Source organism: Ovis canadensis, chromosome X, assembly GCF_042477335.2.
Source record: "Ovis canadensis isolate MfBH-ARS-UI-01 breed Bighorn chromosome X, ARS-UI_OviCan_v2, whole genome shotgun sequence".
Taxonomy (NCBI): Eukaryota; Metazoa; Chordata; class Mammalia; order Artiodactyla; family Bovidae; genus Ovis; species Ovis canadensis.
In genome coordinates, this window is record NC_091727.1 from 115,280,620 (window position 1) to 115,305,936 (window position 25,317).

General features: G+C 49.9%; 1 protein-coding gene and 1 long non-coding RNA gene across 3 annotated transcripts in view; one reads left to right on the forward strand and one right to left on the reverse strand.

Moving 5' to 3' along the window:
• Window positions 1-1,168: 1,168 nt before the first annotated feature.
• APLN (apelin) lies at window positions 1,169-10,593 on the reverse strand. Of its 2 annotated transcripts, none has more exons than XM_070290800.1 (3): window positions 10,042-10,593; window positions 4,193-4,379; window positions 1,169-3,627 (listed from the first exon to the last, which is right to left on the reverse strand). In XM_070290800.1, exons 1-2 carry the CDS (start codon window positions 10,106-10,108, stop codon window positions 4,213-4,215), a joined length of 234 nt encoding a protein of 77 aa, XP_070146901.1. In that variant the 5' UTR covers window positions 10,109-10,593; the 3' UTR covers window positions 1,169-3,627; window positions 4,193-4,212. The 2 variants fall into 2 exon arrangements, with proteins under 2 accessions (XP_070146901.1, XP_070146900.1); XM_070290799.1 differs by having other exon boundaries at window positions 4,208-4,379; window positions 10,042-10,470.
• LOC138930486 (uncharacterized) overlaps window positions 9,235-25,317 on the forward strand; it is a 29,798-nt gene continuing 13,715 nt past the window's right edge. Inside the window, exon 1 of the long non-coding RNA XR_011446199.1 lies at window positions 9,235-9,658. This is a non-coding gene — a long non-coding RNA (uncharacterized lncRNA). The remainder of the gene's footprint in view (window positions 9,659-25,317) is intronic.

The window sequence follows — 25,317 nt, forward strand, 5'->3', positions numbered from 1 at the left end:
AGCATCTAGTGACAACACATGCCTGGAGGACCCTGGTAGCTACTCCCCTTCCTTGCCCCCACCTCCACTGTCCACCATCCTCCTGCCAACTTTACCAAACGCAACTGGGTCTTCTGGGGCCAGTGTTAGCTGGTCAGCCTCCGTTAGCCTTTCTTTGATTCCACCAGTCCACACTACACCACCTATTTCAAGTGCACTTACTGGTGTTTAAGTACATTTTGTACTTAAGTCTTCTCTCTAATTAGGGGATCTTTCATAGTACTATAGGAACAGTTTACATTCTAGAATTCAAAGTCCAGATTCTAGATTCACTTACTGGCTCTGAGCCTTTGGGCAAGTTCTCTTAGCCTGTTTTCTCATTTGTAAAATGGGGGATCTGTGTTGTACAGTTGTTAGGATAATAAAAAGATTTGATATTTTTTCAAAGAGCTCTGTAGACTGCTAAAAGGCTACACACTTATGGGTCAGTATTAAGTTGTTCTGTCCTGCCACCGCCCACCCCCTCCTTGGTTTCATGTGAAATTAGAGCTTTGGGGGTGATTAGGGGAGGTAACAGACCAATCAGCATGAAGCCAGCCCACCCCAAACCTCCTTGCCTAAAACCAGTTCCTTTGACGACCAGTTTGCCTAAAAGTCAAAGTAGTAATTTTGAAAGAAGGCATTTTGTACCAATTTTCCTAAGAGGCACTTCCAACATGATGTTTTCTAAAATCACTGCCACAATCTGCAACATTTTGTCAATGATAAGATTGCTGTGTGTGCTGGTGGGTGTTATTTTCTATTTTACCTTTCATTGACCAGCTTTATGACTTTTTAGCAAGTGTCTCAAGACCCTTTCTTCAAATTGTATATTTCTAGAACTAAATACCTGTCAAATCTGTAGAATTTCCCACAAAACTTGAAGGCACTTTTGGATCACTCCTGTCTCCTCTTCGCTGGGTTTTACTCTGGGTTGTGTATGCCTGTGTGCACCTAATGAGTTGATTAACCAAATTAGCATGTACCCAACGTTCCTTTCTGTTCTCCAAGATATTGGCATTTTGACAACAAATGTGAAGAAGTGTGACAGATGGGGCAGAATTGCATCGAACTCCTTGCATTTATTTCTCAGGCTATCTTGTGCATCAAGCAACTCTACTTTGTGAGACATAAAATGATACATACAAAGTCATTATCAAATGTATTTATTGCAGGAAACAGAACATTTCTCAAGAAAGGCAAACTGGCTAAAAAGTCCCAGGAGTGTTCAAAAGTAGATAAAAATAGAAGAAGGCACGCACCAAGGATATAAAACAATTTTTAGTAGAAATCCCACCTTTAATCAGAATGTTCTTAAATAAATTTTTTAAAGTCCCTTAAAGGACACTGCACATAACAATTAGGACACTCAAACAGATGCCAACACACTTAAAACTGGACTGCATGTTATATGAACTGGTCATTAAGCATCGCGATTCTTTTTGTGAGTTTTGGGCAATTTAGTTAGAAGCCATCAGACCTGGAACTGATATAGGAGGCAGGCACTTCCTTCCCTGTGCGTGAAGTTCATGGGCATTGCGGGGCAGGGGGTGGGGGGGGACTGGGGACCTCAGGGGAGAGGTGTGCCCCTCCTGAACGTGACCTCCAAGAGTAAGGGCGAATTGTCAGCTTTTCATTCTTTATTATAAAGACATATTTACACTGAACAATCTTTACAAACACAGTGAACACAACTAGGGAAAGGGGATGCTTTCTTAATGAAAAGGGCCTTAATAACTTTGTATAAATTAGTCTAAGAATCACACACAACCACTTTAAATAAGACAGCCCCTCAGCACCCCCACTGCTCGTGTCCCCAGGCTTTCCCAGCCATCCCTTTCCATCTTGTTCCCCACAGGGCTGGGCAACTGATGCGACAGGAGAAGCAGAGAGGAAGAGGGGGAAACGGCCCAGTCCCTGGTGGGGGTGTCCATGACAGAAGAGGCTTTCTGGACACTGGTCAGCCCCCACTCCAGGCTGAGAGGCACTGGGGGGTCAGCGGGTGCCCAGCCTGGTTCCCCAGGGTGGGCCTTGAAGCAGCAACAGCAGTAGCGTTAGCAGCAGTGGAGGGAAGGGGAAGGGTTCAGGTATAGGCGAAAGGGATTTGTTGTGGGACTCGGGGGGCCCTGACTCCCCCTGCTCCCACACATACATGGGTGGCCATCAGGCTCCTGTCTTCCCTTTTCTCCTTCCCAGGCCTCTCAGAAGAAAGCCTGCTGAGATCCATACTTCCTCCCATCTTTCCTTCCTCCCTCCCTCCCTTTCTTTCCCCTTTCTTCCCCTCCCTTTCTGTCTCCCCCCTCCCCAAGGAAAGGCCACTGGAAGAGAAAGTCCTGTCAACATGAAGGGAAGGCTATTGAGTCCAGTTGGTTAAGGCCACCTCCTGGCTCCTGGGAGTCTCGGTGCCTGAGCTGCCACTATGAAAATACCTGGGGTCTGCGAGTGTCACAGGAATGGGAGTGGCTGGCCAGTCATAGAACTTTCCAGGCCAGGTTGGGGAATGGACCCGAGGCCAGGGAGGCTGGGACAGCTCCATCCCACCACGGGGCAGCTCACAGCTAGTTCCCTCTCCCTTCCTAGGCACCCTGAGCCCTAACCCCAGGAGAAAGGCACTTCATGGCTTCGGAAAGCCTCATCAAGAAGGAAGAGGACGTCCCCACGTGGGAGCAGGAGACCTGAGCCCTCATTCTGGCTCTGGTGACACTGAGCAGGTCACCATCCCCCTCCAGGCCTCTGCTTTTTGCAGGAGTTTGCATAAGGAGGTGGAGCTAAGTGATCTCCAAGGTGCCTTTTGGCTCTGATAGTCTGTGATTCTTGGCAAAACCAAGTGTCCTGCTTGGCTTTCGTTCCTGGGAGGGTACAGAGCCGCCTCAGGCCCATCTCCTCTCCTCCAAAGCTGGAGCTGAAACTAGCTGGGGTAGGGGCAGAGGGACAGTCAGGCAGTGCAGCAAGGTGGTGAGAGAAGTGATAAAGTATCCATAACAGCTTTATGGAAAGCCCAAACGAACTTCTTGGCCAACCCAGTACAGCATGGCCCCTCTCCTTCACCTCTTTCCATAACTGGGCCAAATTCAAGGAGGAGGAAGACACCACAGTAGCTATTCCTCTCTTCTCTGGTGCTTCACCTCCTCCTTCACCAGAGCGCCAAGCCCCCATTCCCATGCCTCCCAAGGCACCCTGTCTGCATGCCAACACCCCATCCCTCTGCCTTCTCAATAGAGTCTCTCATTGCTTGGCTCCCTCTGCCCCTGTGGCAGCCAGGGGAAGGCTGATGCCCTAGTTGAAGAAAGGAGGGTTCCACCCAGCCCGCATGGCATACCTGAGGCAGGAAGGGCCAGAGAAGGGTTAGGCATTAGGGTATCAGACAGAAGAGGTAGGGCTTAGAGCAGGGGGAAGGCTGGCATTCCAGTGCGAGGTCTCCCAAGTCAGGAATCAGGGGCTGAATGGATCCTTGATGGGAAGGCAGGTGGGGGAGGAGAGCCAGCCGGTGAGCAGCTAGAAGAGGGGCCAGGTGAGGCGAATGGCTGTGAGGGCTCCAGAGAAGCAGGCCGATCTATGGAGGAGTAGAGAGAAATCGCAGGGGGTGGGCGTGTGGTGGCCCCTTCGGTCCTAAAGAGACAAAAATGACCAGAGAGGAGTCATTGATGTGTCCTAGGTCAAAGGAACCGCCTGGGGCGGGCCAGAAGACCACCTTCACCCTCCTCTGCGCAAGCCTGAACCTAAAGCCTCAGGCCCCTGAGCTGGTGCCCCTGTCCTGGAGACAGGGGGAAGGACAGCAGGTCACCTCTAACCTCTCCCCTCATAGCTCCGGGCAGCTCTCTTCCTGTCTTCTGCCTGCGGCTACCCCAAAGTTCCCTGCCTCCTTCTCTGCCTCTGGTGAGGATCCACACTCACACACATACCCTGGGGCAGCCCCCCCCCACAACCTCGAGTCTTCCAGAACACTCCACCTGGGCCAGCCAGCCCAACTCTAGGCAGCCGGGCAGATGGGAGCCAGCACCTGAGTCCTGGGGGAGCGCCAAGCCCCTCTCCAGCCTCGGCCCGCTGTCTGTGAGCCCCAGGGTTCTGTGTGGGGCTGAGACTGCCTGGCGCAGGTCTCTGGCCAGCAGTCAGCAGCAGGGCCACCCAGCTTCCAGACTCTTCCTCCCCTGCCCCCTCTGTGCCACCCACTCACCAGAGGCTCAAGTACCTGCTTCAGAAAGGCATGGGGCCCTTGTGGGAGAGGCGTGGCCGCTGGCGCCGGAACTTCCTCCGACCTCCCTGCCAGGGCCCTGGGCCGCTCCTCGCCCCCCTGGGCTGCACCAGGTAGCGGATGGTGCCTTCTTCCATCTCCTTCCCGTCAGATGTCTGCAGCAGGGGTCCTGTAGGAAGAAGAAAGCCAGTCAAGCCAGTCATCCCCAAAAGCTGATGCAGAGGGCAGGCGCCCCAGGGGAGGGGCAGATTCCCCATGAGGTGGTGCTCTCATAGTTTGTCTTTCTTTTTCAATCCATGAATTGATGAACTTTTTGCAAGAGTTACACTGTTCTGGGGCAAATGGAACCCATGACTCACATCTTGCGAATTATACACCTGATTGATGTCCTTTTGATAGTCTTATCATGTTTCTGATGGGCACAAATACATGTTCTGTGTTCAGAACGTCATCAAGAGGTGCAGTTTGGGGTATCAGACCTGTACTGAGGCTGGGGCATGGCAGACAGTATACCTCCCACTGCCTCCTAGCAACTGATACACTGAAAACATTTCAGATGCACAATATTTCAATGAAATGAACTCCCCCCCATCACGTGGCCATCACCTAGATTCAACAGTGATCCAGATGGAGTTACATATGCTTTGGTTCTCCTGTTTCTTTCTTTGCGGAGGTATTCTAAAGCAAATCTGGAACATGATGTCATTGTACACCCTTTGATATGCAGGTGACCCACTTTTGAGTCCTAGAGCTATCAGACCTCCCCCCTGGGCATCTCATCAGTGTCTAGCCATCTTGGGGCTCACTTGCTCCCATGGCCTCCTGGTGGGTGACTGGAGGACTGCTGGGGGGGGCCAGTCTCTGATTCTCTGTGTCAGGGGGGCAGGGAAGTCTCTGACTCTGCCTTATGCTGGATTCTATTCAGGTTGTGACCAGATTCAGAGGCCAATAAATATTGTACAAATGAATGAGTAAACAAATGAGTGAATGTCACCTGAAGCAGCAAGTGCATCAGGAGGGGGCTGGGCTGCTAGAGTTGCCCCCCTTACCACACCTCTTTTCATCCCCAGATCATACCCCCATCCTGTATCTGATGCACATTCCTTCTATTCTGATCCCAGTTGGCTTTTTTTCTGCTCTAGGGGCTCCCCTCTACATCTGTGCACAAAGTAGAAACCTCCTGGTGCCAGAGCAAGCCTGGCCAATAGAATCCAAGTGGTGCTGGGTGTTCCTGGGTGCGATGAGGGACAAGACCCATGGGCCACCTCTCATGGAGGCTGACGTCCAGCCAGGGCAGGCGAGCTGGCACGCCACAGACAAGCCAGCTACCAGAGGCCAGCAGAGCGGGGAGTGGTGACAGTCCTGGGCGAGAGGCAGCCCAGCAGAGTGTTGGGCAATGCCCAGGATGCGGCTGCTCTGGGCAAATACAGCTTCTGAGGCCAGCGATCATGAATCCCAGTCTCCCTCTTCCCACACCAGCAGGTTCGCCTCCAGCTATATCCCTCTCTCTCTCTCTCTCTCTCTCTCTCTCTCTCTCTCTCTCTCTCTCGAGACCTGTTTCTATCCTTCCAGGAGTCTCCACCGCTAGCTCACAGTTTCCATATAACCGCCCCTTGGCTGCCAGTTCCCCCATTATACCCCTGGCGGCTCTTCCTTTCCTTCCTCCCTGCCTCCAGCATCCCCATGCTCCAGTTCCTTCCTTGGCTAGTTGGCTTTTGTGATTCCTCCTCCACTTGCACACAATTTCCAGGCATTTCTCCTCCTCTTAGGCCAGAAGCAGGCGAGGTCTGTCCTTAGGGCCCTCCCTGCCCAGGCCCCTGGGGCCTGCCGCTCTCCAGCGCTGGCCCAGACACGCATGCGCACACTCTCTAGCCCTTCGCCCTCCCTCCCACAGAAGAGTCACAAGCCCATTAGGACCTCTCTGTTTACCAGCCACTCTTCATGCTTCTGGTTGGGGGTGGGTTAATGTGGCCCCCTAAACCCAGCACCTAATGTAAATTCAAACACAAATTGTCTTCGTGCTTTGGGGCAGTAGGGGCCAGGAGGCTGCTTCCTCCCATCGTGGCGCTACCTTCTGCAAAGGAGCTGGACCGTGTGTAGAGACAGGAGGAAGCCCCTTCACTCAGCCCCCTACCCCAGCTGCTTCAGCTTCTGCCCTGTGTTTTGGAGCCCCCTCAAGGCTGCCCTGCCCTCTGCAAGAGGATAGGAATGATGCTAACGAACAGTTAGTACCACAGAAACTCTCGGGGCAAAAAGGACTGTGCTGAGGTTGTGGCCAGGCACACAGAAGCACCCTAAGGACCATAAAGGTCTCAATGAGGTTTTGATTCTTGCGTCTGAAGGGTGACCAATGGCACAGGCTATGGTCCCAGGAACAGCAGGCATGAGAAGAGAGGCACAGTGCCCAGCTGCCCAGCTGGGAAGGGTATCATCTGCAAATGCTCAGACCCAGGGCTGTAAGTGGTGGTGGCAATCAGGGAGAGAGGCCTGGTGGGGGAGGCCCCTAAGAGGGAGGGAGGCCCAGAGCCAGGATGAGGAGCATGGCTGCTGGGCTCAGACTCTAGCCAGGGAGATGTCTAGACACTAGGGCTGCAGAGAAGAACTACCTAGGCTGACTGAGTTCTCAGCCAGACCCTGGAAAGCAGTCACCCAGAAGCCCCAGGCATCTTGCCCCCCACTAGGCGGGGGGCTCACTGTCCTCATAGCCAGAAGTTTGCAGTTCCTCTCCCACCGTGATCCCATCACCCACCTGTTTCGTACTTTTGATTCTGAGTCTGGTTCACCCTAAGATAAGCTGACACCTGAAACCCAGGCCCCTTTGTCTAAAGGGGCCAATCAGAGGCTTATGATTCTCATCACTGCAGAAGACCTGGCTACACAAGAGAATTCCCCTGTAGAAATTGGGGCCATCCCCAGTGAACTTAAATATTTTCCTCTAACTCATCTGCTACTTAAAGGAAGGCTAGGGCAATCCAGCCAAGAGTTGCAAGCCTTCAGGGACCGAAGTGCCATCAGCATCTCCACTGTGAACCACAGTCAGGGGTAAACAGGGCTTGCTTTTCACACCACATGAACTCCAACCCTGCCAGCACACAATGAGGTGTGTGCCACTTTTCAGGAACATGCCATCCTCACTTGGAATGAAGTATCATTTTTTTTTCTTCTTGCCATCCAGCCTGTCTTGTGATGGCTTTAAAAGCCCACACAATTGGCAGTGGCTGTGTCCCCTCCACTGCTCTGGGGTCCTGCATCTGTCTCCGGAATGAGGTGCTCCTCCTCTGTCTGCCCAGCCCCATGCCCTGAGCCATCTTCCCACACCAGCCAAGCCACTGAGGACACCTGCCCTGGCAGCCCTGCTCGTCTGCTTCACCTGCGTTAGTCCCTTACTGACTCAGGTTACCTGGGGGCTTAGCTCTGAGGCATAGGGGATGGAGTGGAGACACCCCTTCCCTGAGTCAGAGAGGTCAGAGGCTGTCCTCATGCTGTCACAGTGGCCAGGCCTCAGCTGGGGCTGGGGAGAGGCAGGAGGGGGCCGGAGAGAGAGAGAGGTGCTCAGACAAAGACCAAGGGCTGCTTGGCCCTGGCTCAGCAGTTTGCAGACTCAGAAGAGCAAAGTGTATCCCAGGTCAGGAGGCAGCGGAGGAGTCTGTGTGTGTTAGTGGGGGTGCATTCCCAAGTCAGGGCAGTGTTGTGGAGGAAGCATGGATTTCAGGCCTGGAACTCTGGGGACTCGGGCTGCGGACAGCATGTGAGTCTGCGCCAGGGGTGAGGTGCTTCAGAAAAGCTCTTTTTCTGACCTAGGACAGGAGGCACAAACAGCAGGATCTGTGTCCTTGGACCCTGAGTGGTGGCCTCCTTGGCTCCAAGAGAGGCTGGGGGAGGGGTTAGAGAGGGAGAGGGAGGCTGGGAAGTTTCCAGTGCTTGGCTTAAGCAAAACGTGAGGCCAACGAATTTACCCAAAGCAGGCTGTGGAGATAAGGCAACCTAATGAAAAAAGGCGAACTGAAGCAGGACATGGCAGGGTCTGAAACAGACAGCGCCTTCCCTCCTGTTGAAACCAGCTCTGCCTTTACCTTAGTGCTACCCCAACAGCTGGACACCTAAAGGGTCCGAGTGCTGGTCGGTCAGTGAAGGGTCTCCCTGGAGGCTCTGGGGGAGCCCCAAGTGTGCCAATCAGGTAGGCCCAGCTTCCTCTGGGATGCCCTCTCTGCACCCACTCTCCCTGAAGGCACCACCTGGGGCCATTTGCCAGTGGTGGTGTCCTCTGGGTGTCTTGTCTTGCCAAGTTCTCTGGGCGGCAGGCTCCCGGAGGGCAGGTCCCTGCGGGGTCCTTCATTTGTATCTTTTGCTCACTTTCTGCCACTGTCTGCCTGACAGGAGTTTGTCAGGAAAAAGCCTGCTCCCCTTCTTCTCAAAAAGGTGGTTGAGCCAGGGCTCGGGCCCTGAAAAGAGAGACCACTGGATAGCTAGCTGAAGGCAGGTGGTGCCAGAGCCAACCAAGTCACCTTCCTGAGAAGCCAGGCAGGACTCCCTGGGGCCAGAGCAATGCCAAAGGCAAGAAAGAGCTGAGAAAGCAGCTGACCTACAAAGAGAGAGGTGGAGCCCCGCCAGGCCCCTCAGAGCCTCCAAGATTGCATTGTGTTCTGAGGGCCTGGAACCAAGGAGGACCCGGAACCAAGGAGGACCCGGAGCCTGCCTCTAGGGAACATGCTGCCCTGCTCTCTGCCTCCCTCAGCTCCTACCTCCCGGAAACTCCAACCCTAGCACTGGCATTAGTCCACCTGGTCTTGGCCTTTCTATTCTGTGGTGCCAGTCAGGCAGCAGTGACAGCCAGATCACAGGACTGTGGCAGCTGGAGGTGGGAGCTGGCAGCCCCAGGAGACACTGACGCACAGACAGGCAGCCTGGACCGGGAGGCTGGGCTGTGGGTGGGGACCAGGCTTGGGGATGATTGCCAAGTATGCCAGGTGGGGCTGTGGTGCAGGTGGGGGCCAGCTACCTGGAGGTATCGACCGGGGTCAGGCGCTCTTGCCTTGTTTGGTGCCTGGAGACAGGGGGACTGAAGCGAAGCATGACCATGCCTGGGGTGAAGGGGAGGTGGGAGGGAGCCAGGATCTCGAAGAACTGAGTCCCTGCGGTGGGACTGAGGCCTTGGGGAGAGTCTTCCCGTATGGGAGCAGGAGAGCAGACCAAACAGGACTTGGGGGTAAGGGAGGAGACCAGCCCGGCCCGGCCCTGCCCGGCCCAGCCCAGGGTAGGTTGCCTCAGCTCACATGCAGGCTGCAAGGAGCAACAGCTGGGCTCCAGGCCGCCGCCCCCGCCGCGCGCTCCTGCCTATGCAACAAGTGTCACGTCTGCTTCTTGGCACATCATCCCCAGTGGCCCGCGCCCCTGGACCGGCCGGCGGCCCCTAACTTTCCACGCGGGAGCCCTGCCCACCCGGCTCAGGTCAGCTCCCTCCAATGATCCACGAGGGGAGCGGGACGCGCCTCCCCCCGATTCCCTGCAGCACGTGGGGCGTGGGGCGCGGGACCCGGGGCGCACTCCTGCGGCCCTGAGCTCCTCAGACTGCGAGGGGCGACCGGGAGGGGCCAGGCTCCGGACCGGTGAGGCCCCAGGCCGAGCCGAGCCCCCCACTGCCCCAGAGGGAGCGGTGTCCGCGGCCGGCGGGCCCCTGACCCCGGGCGCCCTGTCAGTGGGAGGCCCGGCGCGTGGCGGCTCCGGTACGGCTCGCGCGCGGCTCCCGGGAGGCGGAGAGGGAGTGATCGTCGGGGCGGAGGGCGGGGAGCGCGGGGTCTGCAGCGCGGACTAGCGGGAGGGCGCGCACTCACCTCCGCACACCGCGTTCAGGCAAAGCCAGAGCAGCAGGAGCGCCTGCACGCAGAGCCGCAGATTCATGCTGCTCCGCCGGCCGCCGCCGCGCGGCCCGGGCCAGGGGGCGGGGGTGGGGGGCGGAGAGGCCGGGGGCCGAGGGAGGCGCGAGCTGCGGCTCGGGCGGGCTGCAGGGCGCGGAGCTCGCGTGGCTCCAGGCCGCGAGACCGTGCGCCCCGAGCCGCGCCACGGGCTAGCCGGCCGCCGCCTCCTGTCTCCTGCAGCCTCCCTCTCCCGCCGCGGGGCAGCGCCGCCCAGCTGGTCTCGGCGGCTCCGGGGGCGAGCCCGTTCCAAATGGCTGGCGGCTCGGCTGTGGCTCCAACGGCCCGGGGCTCAAGCTGCCAGCGGGAATGCGCCCCGCTCACTCCAGGGGCTGCATTTTGTAGCCTGTGGCTTGGCCGCGAGCCCACTTGGTCATGTGGTCATCGGGAGGGCTGGAGGGGGGGCCAGGAAGAGGGAGAGGGAGCGAGCCTCCCGCACCGCCCCCCTCCCGGCACGCACTCGGCAGCCCCAGCCAGGGCGCGAGAGGGAACCTCGAGGTGGCCCCACAACAAAGGCGGCGCGGCCGCTCTGACAGCCCACAAGCGGCTCCCCGGACAATGCCCGCCTGGCCGGGGGCCAGAGGGTTCTGGAGACCTGAAGGATTTCAAACACAGGAAGCGTTTGGGGCGGTGGCGGGCACACTTAACCCTTTGTCGCCACGCTTCCTTAACAGCTGTCAAGGAACCGAGGCACTGCCCCCGCTCACTCCCTCTACCCCTGACTCGGTCCATCCGCACGGCCACCCCGCAGCTGTAAGGACTTAGCCGAGACCCTCAGGCACTGGCCCGCCTCTCTCCTCTGTGTCTTGACTGGGTTTGAATTGTGCCCGGTGCCCCCATTTCTCCTATCCCTCCAGGAAGCACCCTCTAACTGGAATGTCCCCACCCCATCCTTCCACTTATTCAGAAGACTTGCCAGGATAAAGGATAATCCAGAAGAGGCTGCCCGGGTTCCTCCTCGTCCTTGGGACATGCGACAGCTCCTAACAGAGGGCATCTGCTCTCTTGTTCCCCATCATCACAAGGAACCATCTACCGATTCCAGGCAGCCTAGGCTGAATTCATTTTGCATGTACTTGGGACTCCCCTCTGAAAGTGGGTCCCGAAGTTGTTTGCCTTCCCAGTCTAGACTGTCTCTTCCTACAGCCTGGGAGCTCCCAAGACAAGGAACTGCGTTTCAGCGTCCTGGGAACCCCCTAAGATAGGACCTTGTCTTCTCATCCTTCTGCCTCTCTCCAAAGTCCCCAATATCGGGCTCTGCACATAGGTGGCACTCAACACATGTTAAAAGACTAAATTGAAAGGTGTTTCCACATTTCAGCAGGCCAAGTAGTTTGCTTGAAGGGCAAGTCCAGATTTACACAAAAAACACCTTGAACGGTGTGTGTGTGTGTGACATTGAAGATGTAAGAGACCACTGTAGATTTAACATATTTTTGAAATGTTAAGACAATCCAGTGTATGCCCAACTTTTTAGGAGTCTCTGTCCACGGTAATTGTCAACTCTAGAGTGTTGGTCTCTGCTTTGTTCACAGCTGAATCCCCAGACCTAAAACAATGGCTGGGGCATGGTTGGTGCTCCCTACTAATTTTGAATAGATAAACGAACTATTCAAAACGCTTTCTATTGCCTAAATCAAGGTAGTGGGAAGGGGATAATATAGGGTTCTTGTCCATAGCCTACGGCCAGATTGGCCCCAGTCCAGTAGGAAAAAGGCAGAGATAGGAGAGGTAGAGGTGTCTTCACTTCTTCATCCGTGAGGCCCAGGTGGTGAGCAGTGGGCATTAGCAACATGAGATCGTTCCCCTTGTGCTGCCCCCTGGAAAGAGTCTTCCCCCTCCAAAAGGAGAAACAGGGGACCTCTACTTTTCACCCTCAACGGCTGCAGGGCCTTGCTGTTGTCACCTAAATTTACTGCATCTCGCGGGGATGATCATCTCCGTGCTACCCCCTTCAGGGTTGTTAAGGGATTGAATGAGATAATGTACCTGAAGGTACCATGCAAGTCGGAAATCAACCCTTGCGGGATGCTTCTTAGGAACCGTGATCCTCTGACCGCTGATGGAACTAGCCCAGGCATTTGCGAATGAGCGCCCCCATAAGTCCGTTCATGGAAGTGTTCATATTTAATTGCTCCTTAACCAGGGTGTGGATGGGCTATTTGCTAAGTGGTTAAGAGCTGCAGTACTTGGATGCAGTCTCAAAAACGACAGAATGATCTCTGTTCGTTTCCAAGGCAAACCATTCAATATCACAGTAATCCAAGTCTATGCCCCAACCAGTAACGCTGAAGAAGCTGAAGTTGAACGGTTCTATGAAGGCCAACAAGACCTTTTAGAACTAACACCCAAAAAAGATGTCCTTTTCATTATAGGGGACTGGAATGCAAAAGTAGGAAGTCAAGAAACACCTGGAGTAACAGGCAAATTTGGCCTTGGAATGCGAAATGAAGCAGGGCAAAGACTAATAGAGTTTTGCCAAGAAAACGCACTGGTCATAGCAAACAACCTCTTCCAACAGCACAAGAGAAGACTCTACACATGGACATCACCAGATGGTCAACACCAAAATCAGATTGAGTATATTCTTTGCAGCCAAAGATGAAGAAGCTCTATGCAGTCAACAAAAACAAGACCAGGAGGTGACTGTGGCTCAGATCATGAACTCCTTATTACCAAATGCAGACTCAAATTGAAGAAAGTAGGGAAAACGGCTAGACCATTCAGGTATGACCTAAATCAAATCCCTTATGATTATACAGTGGAAGTGAGAAATAGATTCAAGGGCCGAGATCTGATAGATAGAGTGCCTGATGAACTGTGGAATGAGGTTCGTTACATTGTACAAGAGACAGGGATCAAGACCATCCCCATGGAAAAGAAATGCAAAAAAGCAAAATGGCTGTCTGGGGAGGCCTTATAAATAGCTGTGAAAAGGAGGGAGGCAAAAAGCAAAGGAGAAAAGGAAAGATATAAGCATCTGAATGCAGAGTTCCAAAGAATAGCAAGAAGAGATAAGAAAGCCTTCTTCAGCGATCAATGCAAAGAAATAGAGGAAAAGAACAGAATGGGAAAGACTAGAGATCTCTTCAAGAAAATTAGAGATACCAAGGGAACATTTCATGCAAAGATTGGCTCAATAAAGGACAGAAATGGTACGGACCTAACAGAAGCAGAAGATATTAAGAAGAGGTGGCAAGAATACACAGAAGAACTGTACCAAAAAAATCTTCATGACCCAGATAATCATGATGGTGTGATCACTCATCTAGAGCCAGACATCCTGGAATGTGAAGTCAAGTGGGCCTTAGAAAGCATCACTATGAACAAAGCTAGTGGAGGTGATGGAATTCCAGGTGAGCTATTTCAAATCCTGAAAGATGATTTTGTGAAAGTGCTGCACTCAATATGCCAGCACATTTGGAAAACTCAGCAGTGGCCACAGGACTGGAAAAGGTCAGTTTTCATTCCAATCCCAAAGAAAGGCAATGCCAAAGAATGCTCAAACTACCACACAATTGCACTCATCTCACATGCTAGTAAAGTAATGCTCAAAATTCTCCCAACCAGGCTTCAGCAATACGTGAACTGTGAACTTCCAGATGTTCTAGCTGGTTTTAGAAAAGGCAGAGGAACCAGAGATCAAATTGCCAACATCCGCTGGATCATCGAAAAAGCAAGAGAGTTCCAGAAAAACATCTATTTCTGCTTTATTGACTGTGCCAAAGCCTTTGACTGTGTGGATCACAATAAACTGTGGAAAATTCTGAGAGAGATGGGAATACCAGACCACCTGATCTGCCTCTTGAGAAATCTGTATGCAGGTCAGGAAGCAACAGTTAGAACTGGACATGGAACAACAGACTGGTTCCAAATAGGAAAAGGAGTACGTCAAGGCTGTATATTGTCACCCTGCTTATTTAACTTACATGCAGAGTACATCATGAGAAATGCTGGACTGGAAGAAGCACAAGCTGGAATCAAGATTGCTGGGAGAACTATCAATAACTTCAGATATGCAGATGACACCACCTTTATGGCAGAAAGTGAAGAGGAACTAAAGAGCCTCTTGATGAAAGTGAAAGAGGAAAGTGAAAAAGTTGGCTTAAAGCTCAGCATTCAGAAAACGAAGATCATGGCCTCCGGTCCCATCACTTCATGGGAAATAGATGGGGAAACAGTGGAAACAGTGTCAGACTTTATTTTTTGGGGCTCCAAAATCACAGCAGATGGTGATTGCAGCCATGAAATTAAAAGACTCTTACTCCTCAGAAGAAAAGTTATGACCAACCTAGATAGCATATTAAAAAGCAGAGACATTACTTTGCTGACTAAGGTCCGTCTAGTCAAGGCTATGGTTTTTCCTGTGGTCATGTATGGATGTGAAAGTTGGACTGTGAAGAAGGCTGAGCGCTGAAGGATTGATGCTTTTGAACTGTTGGAGAAGACTCTTGAGAGTCCCTTGGACTGCAAGGAGATCCAACTAGTCCATTCTAAAAGAGATCAGCCCTGGGTATTCTTTGGAAGGAATGATGCTAAAGCTGAAACTTAAATACTTTGGCCACCTCATGCGAAGAGTGGACTCATTGGAAAAGACTCTGATGCTGGGAGGGATTGGGGGCAGGAGGAGAAGGGGACGACAGAGGATGAGATGGCTGGATGGCATCACTGACTCAATGGACATGAGTCTGAGTGAACTCCGGGAGTTGGTGATGGACAGGGAGGCCTGGCGTGCTGTGATTCATGGGGTCTCAAAGAGTTGGACATGACTGAGCGACTGAACTGAACTAAGAGCTGCTCTCTCTAAGGACATGACTGAACGACTGAACTGAACTAAGAGCTGCTTTGTCTAATGCAATTGGCCCCAGTGACATTTAAATTAAAATGAAAAAATCATTTCCCCGGTTGCACTGGCCACATGTCAATTGCTCAGTATCCATCTATGACTAGAGGCTACTGAATTGAACGGCACAGAATAGAACCTTTCAACCATTGCAGAAAGTTCTATTTGACAATGTTGGGCTAGAGTAGCCCAGTCATTCTTTCTTCTTTCTTTCTTCATTTGGCTGTGCTGAGTGTTAACTGAGGTATGTGGGATCTACTTCCCTGCCTGGGGATCGGACCTGGGCCCCCAGTGTTGGGAGCATGAAGTCCCAGCCACTGGACCACCGGGGAAGTCCCTCATTCTTTCTTCTATAATCCTTTTCCCCACCTTACTTTGTCTTCAAAATGCTCAAGGGAACAACATACAAAAGCAAAGCCAAATACAAATTTAAGACAAACAACTCTCAGTAAATAGAAGCTGCACTGTGCAGCTTGTGGGATTTCAGTTTCCTGACTAGGGATTGATCTCAGACCATCAGCAGTGAAAGCTTGGAGTCCTAACCACTGGAGCACCAGGGAATTCCCAAGACATGCATTGAAAGCAAGATTTAAAGAGCTGACCATGTGGGAGAGTTATGTTTTAATCTAATTCTTCTCTCCACTTCACTGAACTGCATCCATTTTTCCAATCCTGGATCCAAGATCACATCTTTTTCCTTTCTTAGTCTTCTAGATCTCATCTTTTTCCCTTCTCAGTCCACTCTTGCCAATGGTAACTTTATCTTCTTCTTAACAGCTATGGTTATAACTTTCATTGGCAGTTATTTCAGCCTGCACTTTTGTATCTGCATGCCATGTTCTGTGGGCCTGTGGAGAGGGTCCACTACCAGGATACCCCTTTCAGAACCGAGGCCTGTGAGGTAAGGGATATAACTCAGCTTAGTCATCCTGAAACCCTTGTGGGTTCCTGTATATCTCAGTAGCTTATTCAAATAACTAGTTTGCATACTTGTCTCCACCCATTGAAGGTCATCAGAATGATAGAAACTCATGCAGTGTGTGGCAAAAAGTTGGCATTGGAGGCAACTTGCTGAAGAAATAACTGACTGTTGGTAGAACTATGTGCTGTCTTTTGTTCGGAAGAGGACATTGCTGAGTTCATATTAGCAGAATAAATGTTTAAAGGTCTTTGCTATCTTCCCTGGTGGCTCAGACGGTAAAGCGTCTGCCTACAATGCAGGAGATCTGGGTTCAATCCCTGGGTCGGGAAGATCTCCTGGAGAAGGAAATGGCAACCCACTCCAGTACTCTTGCCTGGAAAATCCCATGGATGGAGGAGCCTGGTAGGCTACAGTCCATGGGGTCGCAAAGAGTCGGACACAACTGAGCTACTTCACTTTCTTTCTTTCTTTTCTCCAAGGATGGGGAGGAGGTGCAAGCTGCTGTCCCCACCTTCCTGCCCTGAGGCAGCAGCATTCTTGCAATTGGAGCCTGTAAGGAGGGGCAAGAGTCGGTTTCCAATCAAGTTCAGAGGCAATTCTGAGGACCAGGGTAGATCCACTGTACTGTTGGAGACTGAGATGAGATATCGGACCCCTGTGAAGCCAGCCTGTGACTCGTTGCCCTCATGGGCGCTGTGCACAAGCTATTCCATTCTGCTTGGTGACCTCTGTATTCCTTCACTGCCAGCCTCTGCTGCTTGGTTGACTCCCTGTCCTCTAGGTTGCAGTGAGCAGTGTGGTGTATCAGAAAGAACTCAGTTTCTGGAATTTCAAATACCTGAGTTCAAATCCTGATGCTCAGCCTCAACCCTTAGTTGTGTGACTTTGGGCAAGTTTTTTAACCTCTCTGAGCCTAAATGTCTTCAGTTAGCAAATGGGGGTAATAATAGTACCTACCTAGTTATGTTGGGAGATTAAACAAAATAATGCCTGTAAAGTACTTAGCACAGGCCCCAGCCACAGTAGTTGCTCAGTCAATGTTAGTTTTCTCCTTTTACTGATAAGATCCCCCCCACCCACCCACCTACCTTTGGGCTCTGGCCTCTGATCTCTTGGAACTGATCAGGAAAGAACAGCTCTATCTTTGCCCTGTTCCATCCATACCTCTCTTCTTAGTAGACATCAGAACTGTTCACTATCTTATTCCCCCAAAGCACCCATCTCTACTGGAGTTAATCTGATGAATACACTTGATCCAGGAAGTTAATGCATGACAAGAATTTGAGGTTTGCCTCCCAGGTATGGTATTATGATAGTAGTCCGATGAAGTATGTCCTATTCCCCAGAGTAGTATCAAGCTCCACCCTTTCAAGCAAAGAGGTATTCTCGTGACTTTGGCTCAAAAAAGACACTGTACTTCATTGCGGTGTGCAGGGCTTCTCTCATTGCAGAGTGTGGGCTCTAGGCACGCAGGCTCAATAGTGGCATATAGGCTTAGTTGTTTCATTTGACTGCTTTATATAGAGCTCCAGCTTCCCTCGTAGCTCAGTTGGTAAAGAGTCTGCCTGCAATGCAGGAGACCGGGTTCAATTCCTGGGTCAGAAAGATCCCCTGGAGAAAGAAATGGCAACCCACCCCAGTATTCTTTCCTGGAGAATCCCATGGACAGAAGAACCTGGCAGCTACAGTCCATGGGGTTGCAAGAGTTGGACACGACTTGGCAACTAAACCACCACCATATAGAGCTCACCTTGCTTCAGAGTCAACTCAAAAAGGGATTCCCCTCTGACAACTTACAACCCAACCTTCTTTTTTTAAAAAAAAAAAAATTTTGTTGGGGTAGAGTTAATTTACAATATTATATTAGTTTCAGGTGTACAACATAGTGATTCAACATTCTTATAGACTATGAAAGTGAAAGTGAAGTTGCTCAGTCGTGTCCGACTCTTTGCAACCCATGGACTGCAGCCTACCAGGCTCCTCTGTCCATGGAGTTTTCCAGGCAATAGTACTGGAGTGGGTTGCCATTTCCTTCTCCAGAAGATCTTCCCACCCTGGGGATCAAACCCGGGTCTCCTGCATTGCAGGCAGACGCTTTACCATCTGAGCCACCAGGGAAGCCTATACTCCATTTAAAGTTATAAAATATTGGCCATATCCCCTGTGCTGTACAATATAATATATCCTTGTATTCGATTTATTATGTACTCAGTAGTTGGTGCCTCTTCATCCCCTACTCTCACCTTGCCACTCCCCCCTAATCTCCCCAATTGTAGCCACTAGTTTGTTCTCTGTGTCTGTGAGTCTGTTTCTGTTTTGTTATATTCACTAGTTTGTTTTATTTTTAGATTCCACATATAAGTGATATCATACACCGTTTGTCTTTCTTTGTCTGACTTATTTCACTAAGTGTAAAACCCTCCAGCTTCATCCATGTTGTTGCAAATGGCAAGATTTCACTCCTTTTATGGCTAAATAATATTCCATTGAATATATACCACAGCTTTATCCATTCATCTGTTGATGGACACAGGTTACTTCCATCTTGGCATTTGTAAATAACACTGCTGTGAACAGTAGGGGGGTGCATGTAATTCTTCAAAGTAGTGTTTTTGTAACAACCCAAGTTTCAACTCATAGGTTCATATGCTGAAACCTCAGAGTGCATTCCTGTTGTAGCCCATTCCTCTCTTACTGTCCCCACAGAGGAGGAGGAGGATGTAGCTAAAATTTATTGAGTATCTGCTGCATGTGAAGCACTTCACATATGTTAACTCATTTAATCCTCATGCCCATGAAGTTGTCCTACTTCTCACCATTCCCGTTTTACAGATGAGGCAACTGAGGCTAACAGAAGTTAAGAAATTTTCCCAGGTCTGCTTAACCTGGAAGACCACACACTTCCCTCACTGAACTTTGAGAAGCAAATTCTCACTTCTCTGAGCCTAATATATCACTTTATTTGCACTTCTTTTTTTAAGATTAACTTATTTATGGCCACATTGGGTGTTGGTTGCTGCGTATGGGCTTTCTATAGCTGTGGTGAGCAGGGGCTGCTCTTCATTGCAGTGTGCAGGCTCTTCTCGTTACAGAGAGCATGGGCTCTAGGCACGCAGGCTCAGTAGTTGTGGCACATGGGCTTGGTTGTTCCATGGCATATGGGATCTTCCCAGACCAGAGGTCAAACCCGTGTCCCCTGCATTGGCAGGTGGATTCTTAACTCCTGAACCACCGAGAAGCCCTATTCGCACTTCTAACACTGCACTTGTACTGTCTTGAATCAAATTAGGAAGCAGTGAAGCATAGTGGTTAAGCTTCTGGGTTCTGAAATAACACCACTGTCCCTAAATAGGTAACTTAGAGCAAATTATTTCTGAATTTTAGGTTCCTCATCTGAAAAAAAGGGGGGGCTTAGCTCCCTGGAAAATTGAAAGGATTAAACCCAACAATACCTAGGAAGTACTTGGTACACTGCTTGACTCTTCTAGTAAGGGAAGCATTATATAAATTTTATATATTCTCAGAGGTATTTGTGTATATCTTAACAACAGTAAGAGATAGTAAGGCTATGCCTTACTCATTTTTGTGTTCTTACCAGCAGTGCTAATGCCCAAAGCAAATAATAAATATTCATTGAACGTGTGTTAGTCACTCAGTTGTGTCTGACTGTTTGCAACCCCATGGACTGTAGCCCATCTGTAGGCTCCTCTGTCCATGGGATTCTCCAGGAAGTACAGTCATGTTAATAATCAATCTGGGTTTATGATAAATATCAGGTATCCTTATTTGGGCAAAATCATTACAGCCTGTCCAACAGGTTCTGAGATGGGTCGACAGCAAGAGTTAGCAGAAATAACACAAAGATGTGAACTCCCCCCACCCCTAATTGGTGGTGGCTATGTTAATAGGAGTAATATAAAAAGTGGAGTGAGAAGTGCACATCTGGAGAGTGATAAGCCTAGCCAGTACTCAGAGAACACTCCCTAACCGAAAGAATCCCAACCCCCTCATTATGCAGATAGAGAAACTGAGGTCCAGAAAGGAATAGTGACTTGCCCAAGGTTACACAGAAAGCCAGCGGCAAAGTCGGGACAGAGACCTAGATGTGATTAACTCGTGTCTCTTGCTTTTCCCTCGGTGCCTTCCCTGCATACAGCTGTCACTCACTCACTGGCTGAGCAGTGCCCCGGCTGACTGTGAAGCCACTCAGAACGGCTGTGGTTAGTCACCGACTCTCATTCACAGTCAGGCCTTCTGGAGCACATCATAATAATGAACCTTCCCAATATCACTCATCCAATTTGTTTCCTAAGACATAAGCTAAATTAATGATCAGAGAAGTTCAGTAGCAGCAACCTTGGTGAAAAGTCTTTAAGAAGAGCCTCAAAGCTTCCGCTGTCTCTGTAGCTACTTAACAGGAACTTGAAAAACAGCAGAAAAGGCTGCTGGTTGATGCCTCACTAACTAGCTCCTTGACAAATGATCTTTGCTTGGCTCAGCACCAGCAGAGAACATGAATTTTCACTGTCTCATTACTAAGTATTTGTCTTTCTGATTCTATTGGCTAGAATTGAGCTTTCTAACTCATCTATATGCCCCAGAGCAACCAACGCAATGTTTGCCATACAGTAGAAACTTAATATATCTTCAGGGATTAACTTTCCCACTTTGAGTGTGAAACCATGATGTTAATTACATGGAAACTAGGCTGAAACTTACTCTATAAATCAAAAGATCCTAATGACCAATTGGGGGGGAAAAGTCAGTTGTTGGGATTTTGGGACATTGCCAGGATTTCTTCTTCAGCTAGCTGTATGATTCTCCCCTTGCCTTGGACCCTCCCAGTCTTTATCATCAACTGGATCCTAACCCTGGCAACAGATTAAGGTCTTGCCTCTCACACTTGCCCTTGCCCCAAGCATGCAGCGTCAAATACTAAACATTATAAGTTATCACTTTTGCAAAAATTAGAGAAGTAGCCATTTTGCAGCATAACCACACTACCTCTATTCACATCCCTGGCTTTAATTCCATAACTCAGTCCCCTTGCATGCTAAATCCTTTCACAGGGTATGTTTCTGCCACTTGCAAATAGGTTCCAAATGTCCCAGAAATGTTTATTCAACGTTTACATTTCTTCCAACTTCTTTGCAAACAACATACATTCCCAGTTTCTCTTATATATTTAAGAGATCAGGGGTTCCCTCACAGATACGCCTCACATTACACAGCTACATTCCTGAAAGGTATTATGGCAATGGAATTCAGATCACTGGCAATATATCAAATATTTTCAACGGACTGACTTCTCACTAGCGGGATCCAGTCCTAAGAGGGAGCCTCCAAAAAGGTAAGGAAATGTTCTTCCACCCCCACTGCCACCCTAGCCCCCAGAGTTGCCCCTTTTTCCTGCATCCTGCCCATTCCTTCTGATCCTTCAGCCTCGCCCAGACCCACACAGGTCCCCGTTCCTCCCGTTGGTCTTTCAGAGCAGTTTCATTTCCTCTGCACATCCTCTATGACGTCTCCCAGGAGCCTCCATCCTTCCTCTCCTCCAAGGTCTATAAATACACTGGTTCCCCGGTGTGGTGGTGGTGGGGGCTATGAATTCCTTCCTCAAGCAGCAAGGCCCTGTGAACTAGGATGGCCACGCCCAAATGAGCAGGTTTATCTCCAAGGTCCAGTGGGCCAGTGAACCTTTCTTCTTCTTGCTTTGCTGGCTAATCTTAACCAGACTTACATAAGGTGGGGTATTATACCACCTCAAATCTGGTACCTTTGTGTGCTGAGACAGAGCAAAGATGGATGGGGACTAGGTGTTAAGTCTGTGACCAGTTTGGCTGTGTGCTTAGAGCTCTGAGATAATGAGGTTAAGCTAGCGAGATCATCTCGGTCAGCTTTGCTCCATCCCAGATGTGAGTTTCTACCCCTACGGTGATCAGAGATGGCATTGTCACAGCTTTGGTCTTAACCCAGGTCACAGACTGAGAGCTTCTTGATGTCTCACTTCTTCGTCTTCCATACATTTCTGGAACACAGAAAGAGAGAGCCCAGTAATGTATTAACTTTAAAAAGGTAACATTTGAGGGGGAAAAAAGAAAAAGAAACGTAGCCATTTTACAGCAAAATCTCACATATTACTTTCTGAAGGTGGCTGTAACAAATTACCACAAACTAGGTGGCTTAAAACAGCAGAAACTTATTCTATTCCAGCTCTGGAGGCTAGAAGTCTGAAATCAAGAAGGTTCTAGGTGAGAATCCTTCCTTGCTTCTTTGAACTTGTGATGACTCCAGGCATCCCTTGGTTTGGGGCTGCAACATCTTCACATGGCCTTCTCTCTGTCTGTGTGACCTCCGTCTGCCTCTCTCTTTTCTAAAATATTTATGTATTTGACTGCTCCAGGTCTTAGCTGCAGCATGCAGGATCCTCAGTCTTCGTTTTGGCACATGGGATTTTTAGCTGTGGCATGTGGGATCTAGTTCCCTGACCAGGGATGGAACCCAGGTCCCCTGCATTGGGAGCTCAGAGTCTTAGCCACTGGACCACCAGGGAAGTCCCTGCTTCTCTCATTTACCACTGGATTTAATGCCCACCCGCATGATGCAGGCTGACCTCCTCTTGGAATCCATAACTTAGTTACATCTGCAAAGACCTTTTTCCAAATAAGGTTACATTCACAGTTTCTAGGGGTTTAGACATGGATATATCTTTTGTGCACTCCCATTCAACCTACTGCACCCACTACCTCTGCTCGCATCCCCAGCATGCTGGAATCGTAAAAGCATGAACTTTCTGTCCACGTTGCTTCCAAATCTCTCTCAAATCTGTATACTTCTCTACGTTTCTGTGCCCCATCCTCATTTAAGCCCCATCAGTCCTTGCACATCATTCTCCAAAGCAACCAGAATAGTTAGGCTGGCCTGCTCAGTTTGCCAGTCTTCCATGGTTCCCAGTGGCTCTGAGGGTTGAGACCCAACTCTTGGCCATGGCCTGCAAGTTGCCAGCCACCTGTCTTGCCTCTCTCCCTCTTTCTATCTGCAGTGTCATGTCCTTTCCTCTTGGAGAACTCTCTACTCCACCCCATCTTCTCTTGTCTAACACCCATCATGCATCAGCTCAGCTCTAAGGTCAAATACCACTTCCTTAAGTGATGCTTGCCTTGGCCCCCAGACCAGCTGAGAAATCATCATATCTCTCATAGTTTGCAATTAGATTTGCATTGTATCAATAACTCTCCTCACCTACCTTCCCCACCAACCCCAACTGATTGAGCTCCATGAGGGCCTGTGGCTGTCTGGTTTCATCACTGTCCTCAGAACCTAACTGGTGTCCAACACATAGTAGGTGTTCAGTCATTATTTGAATGAATATATGAATTAATTAATTCATCCAAACATCTGTGTTCTCATCGCTCGTGTTCCTCTGCTAGAAATGAGAGAAACAATGCCTATCTTACAGGGTTGAATAATGAGAAAAATGAGATCATGGAGGGAAAGGGGCTTTATAAACCATGAGATGCCTTACTCATTTAATCAGCCCTTTGGGAGCCAGGGAGGCACCCTGCCCAGGGTCTGGGGCAGCAGGAGATTCGAGGGTGGAAGCAAGAAAGGACCCTTTAGAATAAGAGTTTCTGTAGGAGCTCTGCTGGGTAGGATAAGATTACATGGACACTCCATTTCCCTGCTTCAGACTTGCAGCTCCTAACTTATCATCCTCTGGGATCAAAAGAAAATGCCACTCTCCTCAGGTGTAAAGATTGCCCTGAGTCACTCTGGGCATCGAGGGTTTTAATCGTCTTCTTTAAAGCATCTGCTCCAGGTGCGGGCTGAGGGGAGGGTGACAGCCTCCCAGGCTGGGTCCATCTCCGCTTGTGCTTTCCACGAGGTGATCCATCAACCTTGGCACTGGCTTCAGGCGCTGCCCAGCTGACAAATGACTTTGAAGCGTGCCTCTGGGCTTTTCATTCTTTCCCTTCCTTGCCTTCTTGGCTTTCACTGCCAACAGGCGGGAAGGGGATCACCTCCTTCCTCCTGCTCCTCTGGCACGTCCATCTAGAAGGCATCCCTGGAGGCCTGACATTCCAGTTCTTCAGTGTCTTGCATTTGATTTCCCCAGACCCTGTCAAGTCATAATCTCCTTTCCTGCAGGGAAGGGACACTTCCACCTCTTCCTCCATATCCTCTCAGCTCCCTGCATTTGGGTCAAGAGACCTAAAAAGGCCATTTCTCATTTCCACCTTGTCTTCCATTGTTTTTTCCCCTGGGATGTCTATGCATTCATGGTTCTGAGATGCCTCACTGGTCTGGAATGTCCATGACGAGCCGATCCTCTGAATCATAGACTTAAAGAAGTTGGAAAGAGCAGAGCTCATTAGGCTGTCGTTTCCCCAGTTTCCTCCTCTGACCTGAACGTTTTCCCACTGCCTGGAGGGTGTGCTTCCCTACTCCGTCATTCAACTGGGCTTTGGAGCTCTGTCTACACAGTCCAGAAAGTAAAGAACAAGGCCTGTTTCTGAATAATTCAAACAAAATCTTGTTTAATCTCAATTATTTGGGCATCCTATTACAAAGCACCATTTCCGTGCAAGGCTTTGGGATAATCCCCTCTAATAGCTATCACAGAATCAGAGCTGGAAAGGACCTGGCAGTTCATCTGCTCAAAAACCTGCTTCTGGGACTTCCCTGGTGGTCCCGTGGCTAAGACTCCAAGCTCCCAATGCAGGGGGCCTGGGTTCAATCTCTGGTCAGGGGACTAGATCCCACATGCCGCAACTAAAAATCCCACAAGGAAGATCAAAGATCTCGCCTGCCGCAACTAAGACCCAGCGTGGTCAAATAAAAAAATAAACAAACCTGCTCCTTTTAAAATTTTGTATTATACTTTTACTTGAGAAATAATCAACATACAGTAACCTTCACATTTGCCTGCTGTACAAAATGTGTACAATTTGCTAAGTTTTGACATATGCATATCTCCATGAAGCCATCACCACCATCACATTTCCATCACTCCCTAAAGTTGCCTTCTGCCCCGTTGTAATCCTTCACTTCATCCCCTCTGCAGTCCCCCGTCCCCAGGCAACCACTGATCTTCTTTCTGTTACTGTATAGTTAGCATTTTCCAGAATTTTATATAAATGGAATAGCACACTATGCATTTTTTGAGCTGGTTTCTTTCCCTCGGCAGAATTATTTTGAGATTCCTTTATGTTGTCTGTATTAATAGTGTCATATGCATCAGTAAGTTGTTTCTGATTTTTGACTGTTGTGATAAATGCTTCTATGAACATTCAGGTACTAATTTTTGCATATATGTGTATCTTCAGCTCTCTTAGGTATGTGCCTATGAGCTTTTACCTTCATATGGTAACTATATTTAACCTTTTGAGGAACTACCAAACTATTTTCCAATGCAGCTGTCCCATTTTAC

What these genes read in the sequence shown, in the direction of transcription:
- APLN (XM_070290800.1), bottom strand. Translation starts at nt 10,108, where the DNA reads ATGAATCTGCGGCTCTGCGTGCAGGCGCTCCTGCTGCTCTGGCTTTGC. An exon ending in CCTGAACGCGGTGTGCGGAG is followed by an intron (nt 4,380 to 10,041) that starts GTGAGTGCGCGC and finishes TTCTTCCTACAG; the next exon opens with GACCCCTGCTGCAGACATCT.